The 20,946-nt window shown below is 46.7% G+C and overlaps 1 protein-coding gene across 3 annotated transcripts in view; it reads right to left on the bottom strand.

The window, feature by feature from the left end:
• The window catches only part of LOC138468510 (formin-2-like), a 609,148-nt gene that overhangs the window by 22,197 nt on the left and 566,005 nt on the right, over positions 1–20,946 (bottom strand). For all 3 annotated transcript variants that reach the window (XM_069609015.1, XM_069609013.1, XM_069609014.1), the window contains one exon: positions 3,915–3,990. In XM_069609015.1, coding sequence (XP_069465116.1) covers positions 3,915–3,990 — 76 coding nt within the window. The remainder of the gene's footprint in view (positions 1–3,914; positions 3,991–20,946) is intronic.

The raw sequence follows: 20,946 nt of genomic DNA, 5'->3' as shown, positions 1-20,946 counted from the left end.
TGTGATAAAGTAAAGTAGACTGTGTATTTGGCGAAGGCTGAGGGATGCCTGCGAATCAGGGTGAAACACGATACACCCGTGAACATTGTGGCGACAAGTGTGAACCCGGCTGAGGAATGTCCACAGTGAATGGTTGTTTAAAAAGACATTGGGACTCTCGAACATTACAGATGATATTTTGAATGAAAGGCCGTAGTGAACCCGACTGAGGGAGGCTAACGTTGGTGAGAAAGGGTCAGAGCCCAGCTGAGGGGGATTCAGGCATGTAGAGTAATCGGCCAAAGTGAAGATTAACTGAAAAAAACTTTGTTTTGTCGTTTATGGCACATCAGGCCCTCTGATGCAAGAGACTGTGTGAAAGAGATTTGGCCACAGAGGGTCCTGATATTTTGGAAACAAACTGTAAGCTTGAGCTGGAGAAGGCAAGGTGTGGGCTGTGCTCAAGAGTCCCTCCTTGTCCCATGCTGAAAACGTGGGGAAGGGAGACCCCAGCTATACCATCCCGACTTATTTTGAGAACACTTCTTTCTTTTCTTGTGAACATTATCCAACACTATTTTCTCACTTAGCGGTAAGGATTGGCAATCAGTTTGTTAGTATAAGCCATTTTATTTGACTAGACTCTACTAGGACTGCATTATTATTTGAGGGTCGTAACTTGCTCCCATCATAGATTTAGGGTTAGATTAGGCATTTATCTAGCCCATTATAAAGTTTAATAAACACCCTTAAACGGCGATCACTTGTCTGTCTTTAGTGCTGCCACCATGAGTTTCTTACATAACACAGCAGGCATCCCCAATGGCCCACGCAAGGCAGAGGGAAGTAAAATGCCTCTAGCCTTGCATGGCCCATTGGACATGTATGACTGTTGTACGGATTGTCAAAGGGAAACCGTGTTTCCCCTTGACAATTCAAGCCAGCCCAGGAGCCCCTTTTGGCTGCAACAGACAGCTGAGGGATGGCCCACTGTGGATGAGCCGCCCCCATTTAAATCACATGCATAAGATTTAAAGTGACCGATACTGGCATTGATAGGCACAATCTATCTATGCCAATAATGGTAATTTTAAATCAACTGCATGTAGCTGTTGCAATATCAGTCTATGCCAGTAATGACCTCCTTAAATCAAATGGATGAGGATGCTGACACACTTCTCTTCCCTTGTAATAATGAAAAAAAAATCAGGATGGGAGATCAAGACAGCAGGTTCTGGATTGATATATTTAATCTCAAAATAATAACATACTGATACATTTTTACTTTTTTTTATCAGTATGTTATTATTTTGAGATTAAATATATCAATCCAGAACTTGCTGTCTTGATCGATCATCCTGATTTTTTTCATTATTACAAGTTACCCCCCTGGGCATATCAGGACATAGCCAGGCGCCCTTTATTATATATTTTACACTTCTCTTCCCGACACGCAGCAAGCGTGTTGGGAAGAGGCGGCCAGTTGAGAGGGAGATGTGCTCTCAACCTGATGGGCAGTGCTCTGGTATGCAGGATGACAAAGAGGACCGGCAGAGCTGTCAGATCTCCGGGAGGCAGTGTGCAGACTGCTAGAGATACGCAGGAACCGGCACCGACATAAAACAGAAGGTCCGCTGCAGCATCTGCCAGGGGAACGGAGACGCCAAAGACCACCAGTGAGTTTACTTTATGCTAAAGGTGACCCCTGGGGCGCTCCGAGCAGGACATTTAACAGAAAGCACTATACTTGAATACTGAACGAATAAAGCGTTACAAAGGCGAAAAGGGTGCAACTCCCCGTATATGGGACACAAATTGGGGGCATCTTGTAACAAGCATTGCCAACAGCCCAGAGGCTGCGAAGGAGTAATACAAAGGTAACACGGGCACAATTTGTCTTGTCAGAGACACCAACTGGCGGAAACCTGTAACCCACATTGCCAACAGCCCAGGGGCTGCAAAGAAGTAGTACAGAGGCAACAGGTGCACAACTCTCCTTATATGGGACACTAACTGGGGGGGGGCTATAACCCACATTGCCAAGAGTCAAGAGACTGTAATGTTCAACCCTCTTCACATAGGATACTGGTGTGGAGAATTTTGGAACAAATATTGCCACGAAGCTCAAGTATAGTTGTAGGAGTTTTACATCCTGGCAGGCGAGTAAACCAGGAAAGAAGATGTTTGAAGCAATATGATTGTGGCAAGAAGTTTGGCATCAAGTAGATGCTGTGCTATTCTGACAAAAGTATTCAATTTGAATAAGAAATGTCATATGCTAAACCATTGCTTTGATTTATGAACTTTTTGTGAGAGAGACATTTGCTTTGCCAAGAACGATATTGAGAAAGACACCAATTGCTTTGATTTGTGGAAACAAGTGTTGACGGAAGAGACATTAACTTCAACAAGCAGAAGGTCGCATTTGAAGGAAAAGATCTTTTGTGTTTAACTGCACTGAACTTTGTTGAATCAGAACTTCTCCAAAATGTATTCCTACATTGATCCAGGGGAAGGCTATCCAACCTGATCACAAGGAGTACTTTCAAAGATTTATGTTTGAACTTTTATATTATTGCATTGAATTGAAAATGGGCAAATGTTCCTTGTGTTATTTTATTGTATGTATTAGTGTGAGTGTCAAAGATTTCCGGACACCTTTCTTTAGTTTAGTTTGCTAGGTAGGGACATTGTCGTTAGGGTAGGGAAAGATGGGCGTTTATCTCCCCCCTCTTTCATTTAATAAATGGCAAACATTGAGAAATCTTTACTTTTCCGTGTCACATTTCTGACCCCTCACAACATGCATACACTTGCCTTCGGTCTTCTTCTGGCCAGGGCAGGCAGGAACACGATGAGGCAGCATGCTCAATGTAGGCATGTGTGGTGAAGGTGCAACCCGGAAGGACTTACCTGGGGTCGGCCAGGCCACAACACTGCTGTGGCAACCCTGTGAATGGTGCACTGTGCCACAGAGGGCTGTGTGCCACTCTTTTTACAAAAAATATCTCAGCACTGGCTGGTGCTCACTAGCCAGCCAGTGCGGATATCAATTTTATTTTAAAAACTGTGAATGGCCCACCCTCCCGTTAGGCACAGCGTGCCAATCGGAGGGAGGTTATTTTTTTTTAACCAGGGCTGGTGCTCATTCAGAGCAGTAGCCATGCAGGAAGCTTTGGGGGCACACTGGGTACCACGGGGGAGCAAGGAGGGGTGGCTGCTCTGCCTACCTACCAGGCGCTGCCACTGCCTCAAGTGCATGGGCCTTGCTGTGCCACCACACACTTCCTCACACACACACACTTTCTGCAAAAACAAAGAGGTCTACAGTTTCCACTAGTCAAAATCTAGTTGGTGCAGAAACGATAGGCGTGTTGACTGAGGATTTCTTCCTTGAGTATCTCTCACTGGCTGAAAGAGAAGTTGTTATCCTAAAGTCTGGACTCTTGCTGTGAAGCATGTATCCATTTCACAACATCCCCCAACAGTGTCATTGTTTTAATTTAGCTTAGTGTGAAAGGTTGTTTAATACAACCATATGCACTTAAATACAAAAATAAAAAAACATTGTCATTGACCATTGCAAATACAATCTGAAGCATTCATAGAAAAATGTAATGGCTGCAAAATGAATTGTGTCCTCAGTACCGAGCAGGTATTCGACAAATGAAAAGCTGGTACTTCAGCTGAAATGTACTGAGATGCTGTTACTTTATTGGTTTAGATACACGAGGATCACAGAAAGACCTCGGTCATGTCTGAGGATCATGTTTGAAGGTCAAATTATGGTGCATCTGACATGATTTAAGCACATTGACAATGAATCAGTAAAACACGATTGCTCGTGTGCTGAAAAGAGAAATGGGGAGGGTAGAGAATTCATTGCAAAATGGATTCTGTTTTACATCATGTTTTTGCAGTTAAAAAAGACTTACCAGTCCTTCGGGCTTTTTTGGCTTTGAAACAATAGGAGCACTTTCAATTGTCTGTTTTTGAGAAATCTCATCCAGTCTGAAAAGTAGAACATAATGAAAAACATTGTTGGTATTTGGGTAATCAAATTTCAGTACTGGAAACAGTGGGAATTACATGTAAAGGAGACGCCACATTGCCTAGAAAAACACTTTGCTCACCAGAGACTCCTTTGACCTGGTCAGCGTCGACAGTAGCCAAGCGCAGCCTAGTTACACAACCCCTGCCCTCTGTTCAATCCTTTCCATCCACTCCTCCCCAACCCACTCTCCAATTCCTCCTCTTCCCCACATCAGCCTCTCCACTCCTCCCTCTATGTCCCATCTTGCTTATGCCCCTCAACATTGATCCCCCTAAGGAAACTGTGTCTCACCCTCTCTTCTTCTCCGTCAGTAAATTGCTCAACTCCCCTGATCACCTCTCATCCCATTGCAAATCATAGATTCAATGTCTCAGTTACTTACACCACCAAACATACCAACAGAACCCTGGCACCTTTACAGCACCCCAAAAACCCAGCGCCCTCTTCAGCATCCGACACACCGCCAGTGCCCTACACAACAAGTGAGTCATCCCATCACATCCGTGCTCTGTGAAGCCTCTCTAATACGAGTGGCAAAGTTACCCCTCTCATAATTGAGGTTTAGTGTTAAAATACTCTAAGGGATGTGGACCCAGCAATGACGGAGGAGTCAAACCACAGCCAAAGCGGGGAGCCCGTGTCAAGAGGGGGTTTCAGGAGCAGAAGGGTAGGTTTTCTGAAAAGCTGAGAGGTGGGTAGGGGATACAAATACGAGGAATCATTTTCCATCATTTGAGAAAACTGCTTTTTGATTATATACTGTGTGAAAATAAGTTTATTCATAAGATAAAAAATATACCTTGACTAGTGTGATGTGCCACCCCTTTTGGGATAATGGGCCCTCCCAGGGCTCGTGCTATTGTCACGTGCTGTGACCATGTGACCACATGAATAAAAGGGACAAGCCGTTTCCGGCTCCTTAGTCGATACCAACTGACTCCTGCCTGCTGTGTCGTACTTCCTGCAGCGCGATGCTGGCGCTTGGTTAGGGAGAATTCTCTGTTTAGGCTGAACTTCCTAACCTAGTGAGTCCCCCAGCAGCTTTGCTGGATTTTTGGGGTTTATTTTTTTCTCCTGCCAAGAGTGAGACTCTTTTACCCTCACTCTTGGGCATGACTTGAGAGTGTTTCTGTGACTTGCTATGTGCTTATGGGCTATGGGGTATTTTTTCCCCATAAGCTATCATTGCTTTTTGAATGTGTGTTACACAGCACCCTCAGTGCAGTAACACAGGGGTGTCATAGAGACCCCCAAACATAGACTCCACACCCTGGAACGGACTACTGTCTACCTGGGTCTGTAAAGTCACCATTGACTTTACTAGTCTTAATTTAGGAACTTAACCAGTACAAACCATCATACTGTGGAAGTACTGGTAGGGGGAATTAGATTGCCCCTGGGTCTGTTGTCGAGGGGGTACTGTCCCGTCCCCCTCTCACCGAGTTTCTGGCTGGTGGCAGTGGATACCACGGAAATATTCCACCGGAATATTTCCCAATGGGATTTCCCATTGATTTTAATGCACCACTTTTTGGTGCAATGTTAAAGATACCGCTGGTTTATTTATTTAATATAAATTCACCGGTTGGGATTTTTTGCCAGAAATCGCCGCTAAAATGGCGTCTAGGTTCACTTCAGTAACCCTGAATCCGAGTCGAGCCTTTGTTCCACTTTTGGCGGGCTTCTGCACAGAAGCCCTCCAAAGTGGTGCCATTCTGTCTGGGTACCACAGGGGGTGTTGGAGGGGGTTTAGGCACCCTGGACTGAGTTGCCTTGCCAACTCATGTCGCACTCTGGTGTGATTGGCCCAGGTGGTGAGCCGCCCCGCTCACCACTTAGCATGTTTGAGTGACAGCTAGGCTGTATGAATGGGGGTTTGCTGCATAAAAGCAGGGTTTTTGGGACTGGTTCTTCAGAAGTCGCCACAGGACCTAAGAAGCCGAAGAGGGAGAAGCCGAGCCGACCTGCCAAGACGACACCACCGGTGGAGCCCTGCGGAACCGTCTCACCACTTTTCCCAACGACAGAGGAGATCTCCAGCCGGGAGAGTCTCCTTCCCTTGACTGGTGGGGACAACCAGTTTCTGTCTTCTTTCCGCCTCCCTGAAGCATCTCGTGGCCGCCTTGCCTGTGCCAAGCACCCCAGCAACCGGGATACCACTTTTTACCTCAACCGCGAAAGAGGGGTAACATCCTTTTTAACCGGAAAACTCCACGGCTGGTTTCTTCCCTGGTAGTGCAACGAGCTTCAGCTTTCCTCCACGTCGAGATCTTCTCTTCCTCTGGACGACGCCGCGACTTGCACCCACTACCAGGAACAACTGCCACCGCTGGAGGATCCTTTCCATTTTAAAGGTACCGTGTGCCGCCCAGCTTCCCTTGCCACCGATTGTACGGGGTAGATTTAGCCCTCAGCTCTCAACCCTGGGTAAGCCTGGGACACCCTAACTAAACTTTTCTAAACTTAGTAAAACCTTTTCTACTCACCTGTAAAGACTTGTGACATTGTGTGATCTTGGACATCTTCTCGCCCGGCTTGCCCTAGAGTGGGCCTGGCAACCGAACGTCCTTGCTCCTCAATAGACTGCCTTTCTAAACTCACTGTGAATCTCTGAAAAGTGTTTTACCTTGCTGTTTTCATTACTTCTGCCTTTTCCCTCCCTTTTTAACTAACTTGTTAGAGTGCCATCTAACGTTAAGCGCTCACCTCTGTTTGGAAATAAGTGGTGTTAACTTAGACTTGTCCAACAAATAACTAGGGATGTACATATAAGTAATAGTGACTGTGTTTTGACTTACTTACCTTTTCTGTGCTAGTGTAATTTATGAGTGTGCATTTTAAATAAATAATTATATACTTTTACACCTAGCTCTGGTCAGTGTAAGCTTGTACTACTGTGCCTCTGTACCTATTATGTATGCTCTATATACTGCCTAACTCTTCTTGAGGGAAGTCTGACTGCTCAGCCACAGCTACCAGGTAAATCTGGGTGGTACAGACTGCTACCAAGTGGGTTTACTGCCAAACACCTGTAGTCTTAAATCTTTTGCAGTGGTCCCAGAGGGAACTGCACAGGTTTCTGCCTAACACTGGTGTACAGCGGTGGGATTTGTATTGAGTATACACTTTAGTGTACTTTTGAGATACCTTAGTGCAACTAACCACAAAGCTTAAGCACAAAAAGAAAGTCATTTTCTAACATGTCTGCTATGGAAAGTTTTAGTCAAGAGTCCCTTGCTACAAAAACTGCTGATTGTTTAAGAGTTCTCTGTAAGCATAAGAATCTCATGACTAAAGGAAAGAAAATGGAGCTAATAGAAAGGTTGTTAGAAAACCAAAGTCTGGATGATCGTTCAGAGGAACCTACCACTCCAGCAAATGTAGAGAACAGCAATGATATTGATATTTAACAAAGTATTGATGATCTTGGGTCAGAACCAGAAGAGGAAGATGAAACTGCTATAGATGTTCCCTCTAGGCCTCTCTCTGCCTTACCAGCTGTACCTACTGGACCTTTGCCAGGTCCCACATTTAGTCCTCAATACTATGAACTAGAGAAACTGAAACTGGAATTAGAGTACAAGAAACTTAATACTCAAACTGACAAAGAACTATGGCTACGAGAAATGGAGCTCAAGTATGAGCTAGAAATGAAGAAATTGTCTGTTGAGAATGCTTCTCTCTCTGGCTCCTCTAGAAGTTCCAGTCCTAAAAGACCCCGGATGCCTAAAGAACTGATTGGTATGTATGAGCCTAGGTTGGATGTGTTGGATTGGTTGTCTATGTTTGAGTATAATCATGGGCTCCAGAACATCACAGGTAATGAGTTACTCACCTGGTTGTTCTCTAGGCTCCCCCCTGTTGCAACTGATACAGTAATGGAGTTGGGGGAGGAGGATAGGAAAGAGTATGAATGTGTGAAACTAGCTTTGATAGCTAGGTTTGGGAAGACCCCTTGCCAGTATCTTAGGAGGTTTAGAAGTCTCAAAAAGCATGATGGTACCCCTTGGGCTACCTGTGTGTGTGAAGGGTTAAAAAACTTAGAGGGATGGATTAAGGGTTACAAAGAAAACTTATGAAGGAATGAGAAATCTTGTAATGATGGAGTCAATTTATGATGCCTGCTCTCCTGAGCTCAGACAGCACTTGGCTGATTCACAGGAATTAGATCATAGAAAGCTAGCTAAGGCTGCTGACTTGTGGGTTGCCAACAGGGCTACTCACAAGGATTCTGGGGTAACTCAGAAGAAGGATGAGGGGAGACAGCCTAAGAAAGACTCCAAAGAGAATTCTAATAATTCCAATTCCAAAGAGGGCCCCAAACCACACCATAAGGGTAAGCCACCTGGGAAACCACAGCAGAGTAGTATACCTTCTGGTGCCAAACCAGAAGGAGGTCAGAACAAGCCTCCATTCCAAAGGACCTTTGGATCCTGTTATGTTTGTAAGGCTACTGACCATGTGAAAGGAGATCCCAGATGTAATGGTAAACCTTCAGGGATCCAGCTGGTCTCCTTAGCCTTCGCTACAGAGGAGGAAGTCCCTATGGCAAGTGGAAACATTCTACTACTGGCTGATGAACCCACTGGAGTCTCAGCCAGTGTTTCTTTAGTCTCTCTGGGGTTGTGGGAACAACAGAATTTAGATGTCAATAATTCTATCCCAGATAATACTAAAGAGCATTATAAGGACAGTGTCCACGTGAATGGTCAGGAGACTCCTGCCATCAGGGACACTGGGGCCAGCATAACTGTGGTGGATGAATCATTTTTCAAGGCAGAGGATGTTGCTAAGGCACCCAAATGCCTCACCAAGTTAGCTGGAGGGCCTGTGCAGATGTGTCCCCAGTTACCAGTTCTCATCCAGTGTAATGATATGGCTGTGAAGATACCTGTCAGTATACAATGTGAAGTACCAGGAAGGGTTCTGTTGGGTAATGACCTGAAAGCTCTTGGAGTTGTGTCACATACCCCCAGACCTCCTAGTAAAAGGTTACAGGAGCTCACCAAACCTGCAAGAGAGAAGGCCCTGCGAGGTTTATCTCAGGAGATGACAGAAATCACTCCTCTCCCACTGGAGCAACTAAATCACTCCTCTCCACTGGAGCAACTTACTGCAGTAACTACCAGATCAGGAGCAAAGGGGCAACCCAAGACTCCTAGAAAAAAACCTACAGCAAGCACTCCCGTGCTTCCAACAAGGACTTCCCAGAGGTTGTCCAAAGTTACACCTGTAACTCCACCACCAGCTGAGGCTGAGAGGGAGGTACAACCCTGTCTGGTTGAACTAGACTCTGAAGAAGAGCTAGTAGGAGGCCCAGAACTTATTGGAGACCTGGACCCGGCTGACCATCCTGAGCTGCAGTCTTTACTGGCAGAAGGTGGACCCAGCAGGTCAGCTTTTCGTAAGGGACAAAGAGAATGTCCAACTCTGGAGGGCCTTCGCCAACAGGCAGCTTCTCAGGCTGATGGGCAAGAGCCTGGAAAGTATAGTTTACACTGGGAAGATGGCCTCTTCTACAGTGAACCAACTGGGTCTGAACCTGGAGCCTACCAACGCCTGGTAGTGCCCCAAGAGAACAGACAACAGTTCTTGCAACTAGCCCACTAGATTCCTTTGGCTGGTCACTTGAGTTTCAAGAAGACCAAGGAAAGGCTCTCTCTCTACTTTTATTGGCCAGAGATGGGGGCTGAAGTAGATAGATATTGCAGGAGCTGCCATACCTGCCAGACTTCTGGTAAGATTGGTTCCAAGAATGTGGCACCATTAGTGCCTCTCCCAGTTGTGGGAGTCCCATTTGAGAGGGTAGGGATTGACATTGTTGGTCCCCTTGATTCTCCAACCTCCTCAGGCAACAGGTTTATCCTTGTTGTAGTAGACCATGCTACTAGGTACCTGAGGCAATTCCTATGAGGACTGTTACAGCTCCGGCTGTAGCTAAGGCCCTCCTTGGTATTTTTACCAGGGTTGGGTTTCCTAAGGAGGTGATCTCTGACAGGGGGTCAAATTTTATGTCCCACTACATGAAAGCCATGTGGAAAACCTGCAGAGTTACCTACAAGTTCTCAACCGCATACAACCCTCAGACAAACGGGTTGGTAGAAAGGTTTAACAGAACCATGAAGAGCATGATAGGTGCTTTAGAAGAACCCCTTAAAAAGAAGTGGGACCTTTTACTGCCATGCCTTCTCTTTGCTTATAGAGAAGTCCCTCAGGAGGGAGTAGGTTACTCTCCCTTTGAACTTCTCTATGGCCATCCAGTCAGAGGCCCCTTGGCCCTGATTAAGGAGGGGTTGGAGAGTGCTCCTTCCCCCAAGCCAGTCAGAGTGACTGACTATGTGATAGGTCTCCGAAGGAGAATGTCACACATGATGGCAGAAGCAAGTGACAACTTGAAAGCTGGACAAGCTCTGATCAAACATTGGCATGATCAGAAGGCTAACATGGTTGAGTTTACTCAAGACCAGCTAGTTCTAGTTATGCTTCCAACAAGGCAGAGGGCCTTGCAAGACAAATGGATGGGACCCTTCAAGGTTGTGGGAAAACTTGGAGAGGTCAACTATCTGGTGGATCTGGGCAAACCCAGGGAAGCTCCCAGAGTCTTACACACCAACCGCCTCAAAGCCCATGTCTCTAGACCAGAAGTAGGAGCCTTGCTTCTAGGTTCATTAGAAGAGGAGGAGGAGAGTGAAGCTCTCCCTGACCTCCTAAGAGGCTTACCTTTGGACGAAAAGGTTGAAGGAGTTAATCTCTCTTCAGATCTGACCCCTGAGCAACAGGAGGAGTGCAAAGCTATGTTAAATCAGTTTGCCCCTCTGTTCTCACTTTCACCAGGCTTGACCCCTTGGGGACAGCATGATATACTCACTGGTGACTGTCTGCCAGTCAAAAGCAGAGGATACAGAATGTCAGAACATGTCAGAACCCACATCAAAGGTGAGGTCAAGAAGATGCTTGATCTCGGGGTAATAGAGCCCTCTACTAGTCCATGGTCTAGCCCAGTGGTGTTAGTACCAAAGGCAGGATCCAAAGAGTTGAGATTCTGTGTGGACTATAGAGCTCTTAATGCAGTCACCAAGACTGATGCCCACCCTTTGCCAAGGACAGATGAGTTGGTGGATAAACTTGGTGCAGCCAAGTACCTCAGCACACTGGACCTTACATCAGGCTATTGGCAAATAGCCCTGACAGACCATGCCAAGGAGAAAACTGCATTTTCTACCCCAGTTGGCCTAAACCAATTCAAGGTTATGCCTTTTGGACTAAAACATGCACCTGCAACATTCCATGGATGGTGAACTAAGTTCTAGCTGGGATGGAGGACTTCTGCATGGCATACTTGGATGACATTGCAGTTTTCAGCCACTCCTGGGAGGAACATGTGACCCACTTAGGACATGTTTTGCAGGCTCTTGAGCAGGCCAATCTGACCATAAAGGCAAGCAAATGCCAAATTTGACAGAGTAAAGTGGTCTACCTTGGACATGAGGTAGGAGGTGGAGAGATAAGGCCTTTGCTCAGCAAGATTGAAGCTGTGCAAAATTGGACAACACCTACTTATCAGACCCAGGTGAGAGCCTTCTTAGGCCTCACTGGGTATTACAGGAATTTCATTGAGAACTATGGGACCATAGCTTCTTCTCTGAATGTGATCTCCTCTCCAAAATTCCCTAAGAATGTCAAATGGAATGAGGAATGCAATCAGGCCTTTGAAAACCTGAAGAAAGCTCTTTGCCAAGCTCCAGTACACCGAGCTCCTGACTACCACCAAACTTTCATTGTACAAACTGATGCTTCCAATGTAGGTATAGGTGCAGTTCTTAGGTGCCAACTGGATGAGAAGAGTAGGGATCACCCCATTTGCTTCATCAGTAGAAAACTGAAGGATCCTGAAACAAGGTGGGCAACAATAGAAAGAGAATGCTTTGCTATTGTGTGAGCACTGAAAATGTTTAGGCCATACTTGTATGGTTCTACTTTTGTCATTCAGACTGACCACCAACCCTTGAGATGGTTAATGCAAATGAAAGGGGAAAATCCAAAACTATTGAGATGGTCAATCTGCCTCCAAGGGTTTGATTTCACCATTGAGCACAGGTCAGGGTGTCACCATCAAAATGCTGATGGACTCTCTAGGATGTATGTCATCGACTAGAGGTATGAGGTTCATCCAGGAGTGGATTAAATCCTCCTGTCCCTTAGTCTGGGGGGGCGAGTGTTAGGGAGAATTCTCTGTTTAGGCTGAATTTCCTAACCTAGTGAGTCCCCAAGCAGCTTTGCTGGATTTTTGGGGTTTATTTTTTTCTCCTTCCAAGAGTGAGACTCTTTTACCCTCACTCTTGGGCATGACTTGAGTGTTTCTGTGACTTGCTATGTCTTATGGGCTATGGGGTATTTTTTCCCCATAGGCTATCATTGGTTTTTGAATGTGTGTTACACAGCACCCTCAGTGCAGTAACACGGGGGTGTCATAGAGACCCCCAAACATAGACTCCACACCCTGGGACTGACTACTGTCTCCCTGGGTCTGTAAAGTCACCATTGACTTTACTAGTCTTAACTTAGGAACTTAACCAGTACAAACCATCATACTGTGGAAGTACTGGTAGGAGCAATTAGATTGCCCCTGGGTCTGTTGTCGAGGGGGTACTGGCCCGTCCCCCCTCGCCGAGTTTCTGGCTGGTGGCAGTGGATACCACGGAAATATTCCACCGGAATATTTCCCAATGGGATTTCCCATTGACTTTAATCCACCACTTTTTGGTGCAATGTTAAAGATACCGCCGGTTTATTTATTCAATATAAATTCACCGGTTGGGATTTTTTGCCAGAACTCGCCGCCAAAATGGCATCTAGGTTCACTTCAGTAACCCTGAACCCGAGTCGAGCCTTTGTTCCACTTTTGGCGGGCTTCTGCACAGAAGCCCTCCAAAGTGGTGCCATTGTGTCTGGGTACCACACGGGGTGGGGGGGGTTTAGGCACCCTGGACTGAGTTGCCTTGCCAACTCATGTCGCACTCTGGTGTGATTGGCCCAAGTGGTGAGCCGCCCTGCTCACCACTTAGCATGTTTGAGTGACAGCTAGGCTGTATGAATGGGGGTTTGCTGCATAAAAGCAGGGTTTTTGGGACTGGTTCTTCAGAAGTCGCCACAGGACCTAAGAAGCCGAAGAGGGAGAATCCGAGCCGACCTGCCAAGACGACACCACCGGTGGAGCCCTGCGGAACCGTCTCACCACTTTTCCCAACGACAGAGGAGATCTCCAGCCGGGAGAGTCTCCTTCCCTTGACTGGTGGGGACAATCAGCTTCTGTCTTCTTTCCGCCTCCCTGAAGCATCTCATGGCCGCCTTGCCTGTGCCAAGCACCCCGGCAACCGGGATACCACTTTTTACCTCAACCGCGAAAGAGGGGTAACATCCTTTTTAACCAGAAAACTCCACAGCTGGTTTCTTCCCTGGTAGTGCAACGAGCTTCAGCTTTCCTCCACGTCGAGATCTTCTCTTCCTCTGGACGACGCCACGACTTGCACCCACTACCAGGAACAACTGCCACCGCTGGAGGATCCTTTCCATTTTATAGGTACCGTGTTCCGCCCGGCTCCCCTTGCCACCGATTGTACGGGGTAGATTTAGCCCTCGGCTCTCGACCCTGGGTAAGCCTGGGACACCCTAACTAAACTTTTCTAAACTTAGTAAAACCTTTTCTACTCACCTGTAAAGACTTGTGACATTGTGTGATCTTGGACATCTTCTCGCCTGGCTTGCCCTAGAGTTGGCCTGGCAACCGAACTTCCTTGCTCCTCAATAGACTGCCTTTCTAAACTCACTGTGAATCTCTGAAAAGTGTTTTACCTTGATGTTTTCATTACTTCTGCCTTTTCCCCCCCTTTTTAACTAACTTGTTGGAGTGCCATCTAACGTTAAGCGCTCACCTCTGTTTGGAAATAAGTGGTGTTAACTTAGACTTGTCCAACAAATAACTAGGGATGTACATATAAGTAATAGTTACTGTGTTTTGACTTACTTACATTTTCTGTGCTAGTGTAATTTATGAGTGTGTCTTTTAAATAAATAATTATATACTTTTATACCTAGCTCTGGTCAGTGTTTGCTTGTACTACTGTGCCTCTGTACCTATTATGTATGCTCTATATACTGCCTAACTCTTCTTGAGGGAAGTCTGACTGCTCAGCCACAGCTACCAGGTAAATCTGGGTGGTACAGACTGCTACCAAGTGGGTTTACTGCCAAACACCTGTAGTCTTAAATCTTTTGCAGTGGTCCCAGAGGGAACTGCACAGGTTTCTGCCTAACAGCGCTGCATAACAGGCAGAGGGCTTATCCTGCAGGGCCCTCTACCCAGACAGTGCCCCTGCTGGGCAACGCTGTCCCTGATGTTGCCCACTGTCTTAGCAGAGCCCCTGCCGGGTAAGTCTGTGTTCATCCCCAGAGCCCCTGCTGGGCAACTCTGGTTGTGGGTGCAATGGCCTGGTTCCCCCCAGGCCACAATCTAACTGTGTGCTCACAGTCCCACGGGGTGATCCCTGCACCCAAGCGTTTCAGCTGGGTCACCCCCAGCAAAGGTGTGCCTGGACCCTGTGCCTGGGTCCAGGACACAACAATGGCGACGAGTGGTCCATGCCCGCACCATGCAGTGCCGCGTATGCAGCCTCCCGCATGGGGTTGATGCTGCTGTGGCACGTGCTGCATGTGCCCTGCTTGGCAAAAGGAGATGATTGAAAGAGGCGACGCGCCCTCAGCCGCGTCATTGAGGGTGATGCTGGCAGCACTGCCGTGATAGATAAGTCTGGAGGAGAAAAGATGAGAAGTGCACAGCCTGCCCCCCCTGCCAGTGGCAGTGTAAGCCTGCGGCTAATAGTTGATGCCCCTGGTGTCCTGGGACAGCAGCGGTGAAATGTGAAGCGCTCTGTGTCGGAGCTCAAGATAATTGTGTGGAAAGGTGAGGTGTTGCTCCCTGCCTGTGTCGTGCTGTGCTGGCAGGCCCCAAAATGTGATCCCGGGCCAACCGGTGGTGGATGTGCTGTGCTCCTGTCAGCAGAGCTACTAAGCATGAGGAGAGAGGTGTTGTGGCGAGTCCCTGGCCAATAATGACTCTGACATCTTGGAAAAAACAGACAACTTCTTTACTTAGTTCTAGGTACATTAGACCAAGTACAGTGAGTCAGGTAAGTATAAGGGGCAGAAAACATTCACCAGCATCATCTCTCAGTAGTCACATCCTCTCAACTGACATCTATGAAACCCACTCGTAACACAACATTCTCTAACTCTGTATTCTACATCAATCACTCACAATAGTCCATGCATTCAAGGCAGGGTGCAAGGAAGACTAAATCACAACATATCTTCCCCCTCAACAACAACAAAACAACGCCCACAAATCAAGAGACATACACCCTACAAACGCACAGTCCCAACACACGCACATCCCTCAACTTTTGACTAGAACTCACAACAACACACCCACACAGACCCCACAACCGTCCTCACAAAGTGGGACAAATGTCTGCACCATAGAATGCTTCTACCTTTTTCTACTGGGTGAGGCAGCAACATCAACAACTAACAATAGGATACCACTCCAATTCTCCCAGACATCAGGCAACCAGCCCCACAGTACATATGCCTACCATGCAGTCACCATACTCCAGGCCCCCTAAAAACATTTACCATTCAGACACAGCTCATGGCCATCTCAACATATGCCCTATTTCACACGGCAGGGTACTCCAAACCCCCGGGTAGCAAATACCCAACAGAAAACACGGAAAGTGTCCCGGTGTCGCCACCCCACAAGGCGCCTGTGCCAACAGACCACACTCCACACTACTCATCTCCATATAGGGGAGCCAAAACAAACCAACCACAACCATACACATTTACATTTCAGACATAAGCACACATCCTCACTAAACATTTCTCACATTATATCACACCATGCATAAATAATAAAGTCCAACTTGTGAAAACAAAAGTTAATGTGGCAAGTTTCACAAAACTCAATTTCTCAATGCCCTACACAACCTAGCCAGTCCATACTAACTATATTTATTCTCAAAGTCCAGCCGTGGAAAGAAACGGTTAACAGCAAAACTAAACATGGTATCTAACTCACTACACTCGCAGCTCTAAATCTCCTAAACAGAGGCCACCACATAAAACCATTAACCATTCAGTGCACACCAGACATAAAACCCTTAACCATCCAGTGCACAGACACATCACAGTGACTCATTTCAACCAACTGTTAAATGTTCCACAGGCCTTGCATCAAAACTAAACTTATCCTATACTCTATGAACAACACAGCTACTTAGGAAATAAAACTAACAGGAGTAGTGCATGCAAGACACTTTTGCCTCTCTTTGCTCAACTGAAATCTATAAAAAATCTCAAAAAATCCAGATCCAATTCCTGCAATACAGAAAGGTAACAATTTCCTGGCAATTCTAAAACACAATCACATATTGAGAAAAACTTGGATTTGAATAAACTTCCTTCTTCTCCGCTTCCTTCGGAAATGACAACAGTTTTTACATACCCTTGCACGGTACCTTACAGGCAGTTATTGACCTGCCTCATTGTCCCTCTTGCTTTTATAGGGATTCACTTCCTCCTCAGTACTCTTAGCCCTCTTCGTCAAGGACTTACTTGTACGATAATTATTCTCTGAGCCACGCCGCACCCCCCTCTTCATGGGTCGCATTATCCTTCTTTGGCCAGGTCACCCTCTGCGCACCCAACCTCTGCTCACCAAACCTCCTTTTCATTACTATTCATCACGCTTGCACCGGCACTAGTCGACGCCACTTCACTTGAAGCCATTTGCGTGAAGTACTCGGTGCTTTGGCACTTCTCTTGCAGCGCCATCCTTACTGCAAACGTTGCTGCTTCTCTGAAGAAAGAACCTTAGGATAAACGACACACGTTCAGAAACGTTGTGACATTGCTGGGTTCTAGACTCTCTTGTTTATTCACTTCTGTTTGAGCAAACGCTCATAACAGTGACTCCATCCCCTTATCTATGATCACCATTACCACAGGAACCCTCCATTACGTCATCAGCTCAGGTCCACTGCGGCACGGGACAGAGCTCCCAGCTCCAACAGTCACAACAGCACAACAGATAATTTCAACAGGGTCTTTGCTCTGACACAACAGGAAGCAATCTGCCTCAAACCCCTTGCTCGATACCTCCACCAGCTGACTGTTCTCTGCTCCTCTCTTGGCAGTTTCCAACCCACGCAGCACCCACTAGCACAGCAACACAGCTACTTCATGGCAAAAGAACTTCCTCCTTTAACATGGGCCGCGCTCCGCTTTTCAAGAGCAGCTCAAACAGCTCAGAAGTCACTGTAGCCTCTCCTCCACCAGCTGTACCAGAAAGTAGGTAAGCCTTCTTAAAAGTCATGCAGAATTTCTCCACAGCCAAAGGTGTTCTGTAGCTCACACTTGAACTGCAGTCAATCAACTGCCTTCTGCAGCACGGCTCCGTCTGCCCCTTTGGCCTTCACAGTTTTATGGGCCCCAGGCACTTCCAATGTGCTGCAACGAGCCGGGCTGTGTGCCAGAAAGCTGGTCAAGAAAGGGTGTGTGCCTGGCTTCAAGAGTTTTGGCAACAAAGTGAAGAACTGGACTTTGGCCACGTGCCCCAATGCAGAAGCACATGAGGATTGCAGCTCTAGAGAGTGCTTGTGCGCCCTCCTATGCCAACAGTGCCCCTGCCTGGAAGGGGAAGTGAAATGAGTGGCCAGACACCCTACCACCAGTGCTACGATGCTGCATTCCCCACTCTCCATGGACTAGGCTGATGTGGCCCCTGGTGCCCCCAGGCATGGCTTTGCCGGCCCTTGAACTGTGAGTTTGACTGTCCAGAACGGATACTTGTGCAACTATGAACTGGTCTCCTGCAGCTCCGATCATGCTTAAAGTAGACTCAGTGATGTGCATTTTGATGCAATGCACCTGCTTGTCATGTATATGCTCAAAGGGGAACTGTTAAAAGCTGTGCTCCTGCATTTTGTCGTCCTGTACTATATGGTGCCAGTAGCTGACAATGGTGTTATTCAGTGGCTGAGGTTCCACTCACCCCATATTAATAAAGGGTCCCTTAAAAGTTGGAAGAACTACCAACGTGCCACCAGCAGTCCACCAACTCTTACTGTCACCCTCAACACATACAGAAAGACTCAGGCAGTTACAACCAGGAAACATACACTGAGCAAAGTGCCTGATTCCTTGTTCCAACCAATGACTCCCAAAAATGGAGCCAGCATTACTGTTCATGACTTTTGGTTTATTGTGGTGTCCGTTGTTGTGTGTGATGTGCCACCCTTTTTGGGATAATGGTCCCTCCCAGGGCTCGTGCTAATGTCAAGTGCTGTGACCAAGTGACCACATGAATAAAAGGGATGAGCCGTTTCCAGCTCGTCGGTCGATACCAACGGACTCCTGCCTGCTGTGTCGTTCTTCGAGCAGCCCAATGCTGGGGCTGGGTAGCAGGCAGAGGGCTTAACCTGCAGGGCCCTCTAGCCAGACAGTGCCCCTGTTGGGCAATGCTGTCCCCGATGTCCCCCACCGTTTTAGCAGATTAGCAGAGCCCCTGCTAAGTAACTCTGCGTTCGTGTCCCAGAGCCCCTGCTGGGCAACTCTGGTTGTGTGTGCAATGGCCTGGGTGCCCCCAGACCACCATCCAACCGTGTGCTCATGGTCAAACAGGGTGATCCCTGCACCCAGTGGGTCAGCTGTGTGACCCCCAGCAAAGGTGTGCCTGGACCCTGTACCCTGGGTCCAGGACACAAACACTAGCCCTCTGCCTTTATATCCTCAAACAGATTTAACCTCAAGCTCGTACCCTAGCCGACTCCAAGGAACCTCGACACTCAACCCTTTAATAATAGCAGGTCCCTCCTAATCATGCCATACCACCTGATCATCCTCACCCTACTCTTCACACCAGCCAGCACGCCAAGGTCCACACATGCTTAGGGCCACAGGGACTGGGATGTATTGTCCGGATGCATATTGAATTAAACAACTCAACGACCCAGTTGTGACCCCCCCTGCAAACCATAAGGTATCACAGGCCTTTTGCGATGTAGATATTCACATCCAGCAGGGAGCACAGGTCCCCTGATCTGACGTACATCACATGCAACCTTACTCTTCCCTCGATCATACCAACCACCCTACATCGAGCTTTTCTTACAGGAACAATTCCTTCAAGAGGACATAAGCACATGTCAGACTTTGCCCAACATGCATCCCAGTATAAGGACAAGGACGATCATCAATAGCACCCTGGCCTGAATTGCACACAAGCACCAAACGGCCACCGACAGAAATAGATAGCAAGGGAGTAGGGAACTGTTAAACTACAGCACCAATACAAGACAGGGGGACTAGACACACCCCGTCCCATTACACTAAATCCAAACAAAACACAGCCAGGAATGCGCCATTCCAACACTCACAACAGATAGATGGACAAGAAAGGAAAGTGGCAACTAAATTTACCTACAGGAAAGCCAGTTACATAGAACAAGACCTGCAATGGCCTAGGATATATGACCAACTAACCCAAGCTCAAATCTCTGCTTACCTAATGCACCCGAAAATCCACACAACCATTTCTCGACCAGAAAAATTCACGCACTTTACCACACCGCAACGACAGCAAGCAAACAACACGTAAACCACACCAACAGCACACGAGGTCTCGTATTGGTCCGATACTCACACCAAAGCTCAGCACACGGTGAAAACCGAATTGAATCCGCCAACAGCACACCACTTCTCCCACTCCCAACTCCCCCTTCACCAGACTAACGCTACCCGCCCGCCTCTTGTTTTACAGATCCGCCCGAGCACCTGGGGACCAATTCCATTGGTGACGGTGTGCGGTATAAACACCTTTAACATTTATAAACCAGAATAAGCAAGCACGCTTCTTTTTTTTGCCAGAAACTACTAGACGCATACAATAGATAACAAAAAAATCACATTAAACATAGCAATGATGTAAGGTAGCTCAATGGGCTAATGACTACGCTACAGAGCTCTGTGCATCAAGTTCAAATCCATAGAATGGCCATCTCAGACACGCTGCCTACAGAGGTTGATAAAATGGGTATCGTTAAAAGGGGAGAACATGTGTATTTTATTATGCATCGAGGGGTCTCAGTGAGTCAGAAAAAGTCTTACTTTTCAATTAAGATGTCAAGAATATTATTTTAAAAAATGCATTTCCAATGCATCATTTTATATTTGAAAGTGAAATCCGTGAGGCAATTTAATGTGTGCTTGGTTCAGAGTCGGGGCATTACCACCCGAGAGTCAATGTTCACACAGTGTTTCAAATAATTAAGGTGAAGTAGTTATTTTAATAAACTTCACGCGATCAAATAAAAATGCATTTTTATAAAGCACTACATCATCCAGGTGATGCAAATTCCAGGTGTGCGAATCATTTTTAAACTTAGGAGGGGTAAGGAGGGGTAATGGGGCCATTCAATTTTTCAAAAGAGTTCTGCATTGATGGGGTGCTAAAAAGTAAAATTCTATTTTAAGGAGTTTTCCATAGAAAACAAAACTGCAGTTGGAATAATGTTTTTGTGCATGAATAGAAATAATAAAATGGTGCGTTGTATGAAGCGAAAGTGGGATTTCACAAGCTCGCCAACATTTGCCTGAACAAACCAGCCAACCCTGACCCTTTTCAGTTCAGACTGAAAGTTGGCAAAGCCAATTTGGCAAAGTGATTACTACTCCATTGTGTAGGGGTGGCTTTCAAATAAGGATAAAGAGTACTTTGTTCAGTTTCCTTCCTGTAGAAAATTCATCCCATCAGGTATTTGTCTAATCCATACATGACTGTGTCAAGCAGTCCCTGG

The sequence above is a fragment of the Ambystoma mexicanum genome, chromosome 4q, assembly GCF_040938575.1.
Source record: "Ambystoma mexicanum isolate Mex_15411 chromosome 4q, UKY_AmexF1_1, whole genome shotgun sequence".
Lineage (NCBI taxonomy): Eukaryota > Metazoa > Chordata > Amphibia > Caudata > Ambystomatidae > Ambystoma > Ambystoma mexicanum.
Note: the sequence above shows the minus strand (reverse complement) of the source record. Positions and strands in the feature narration are given on the sequence as shown.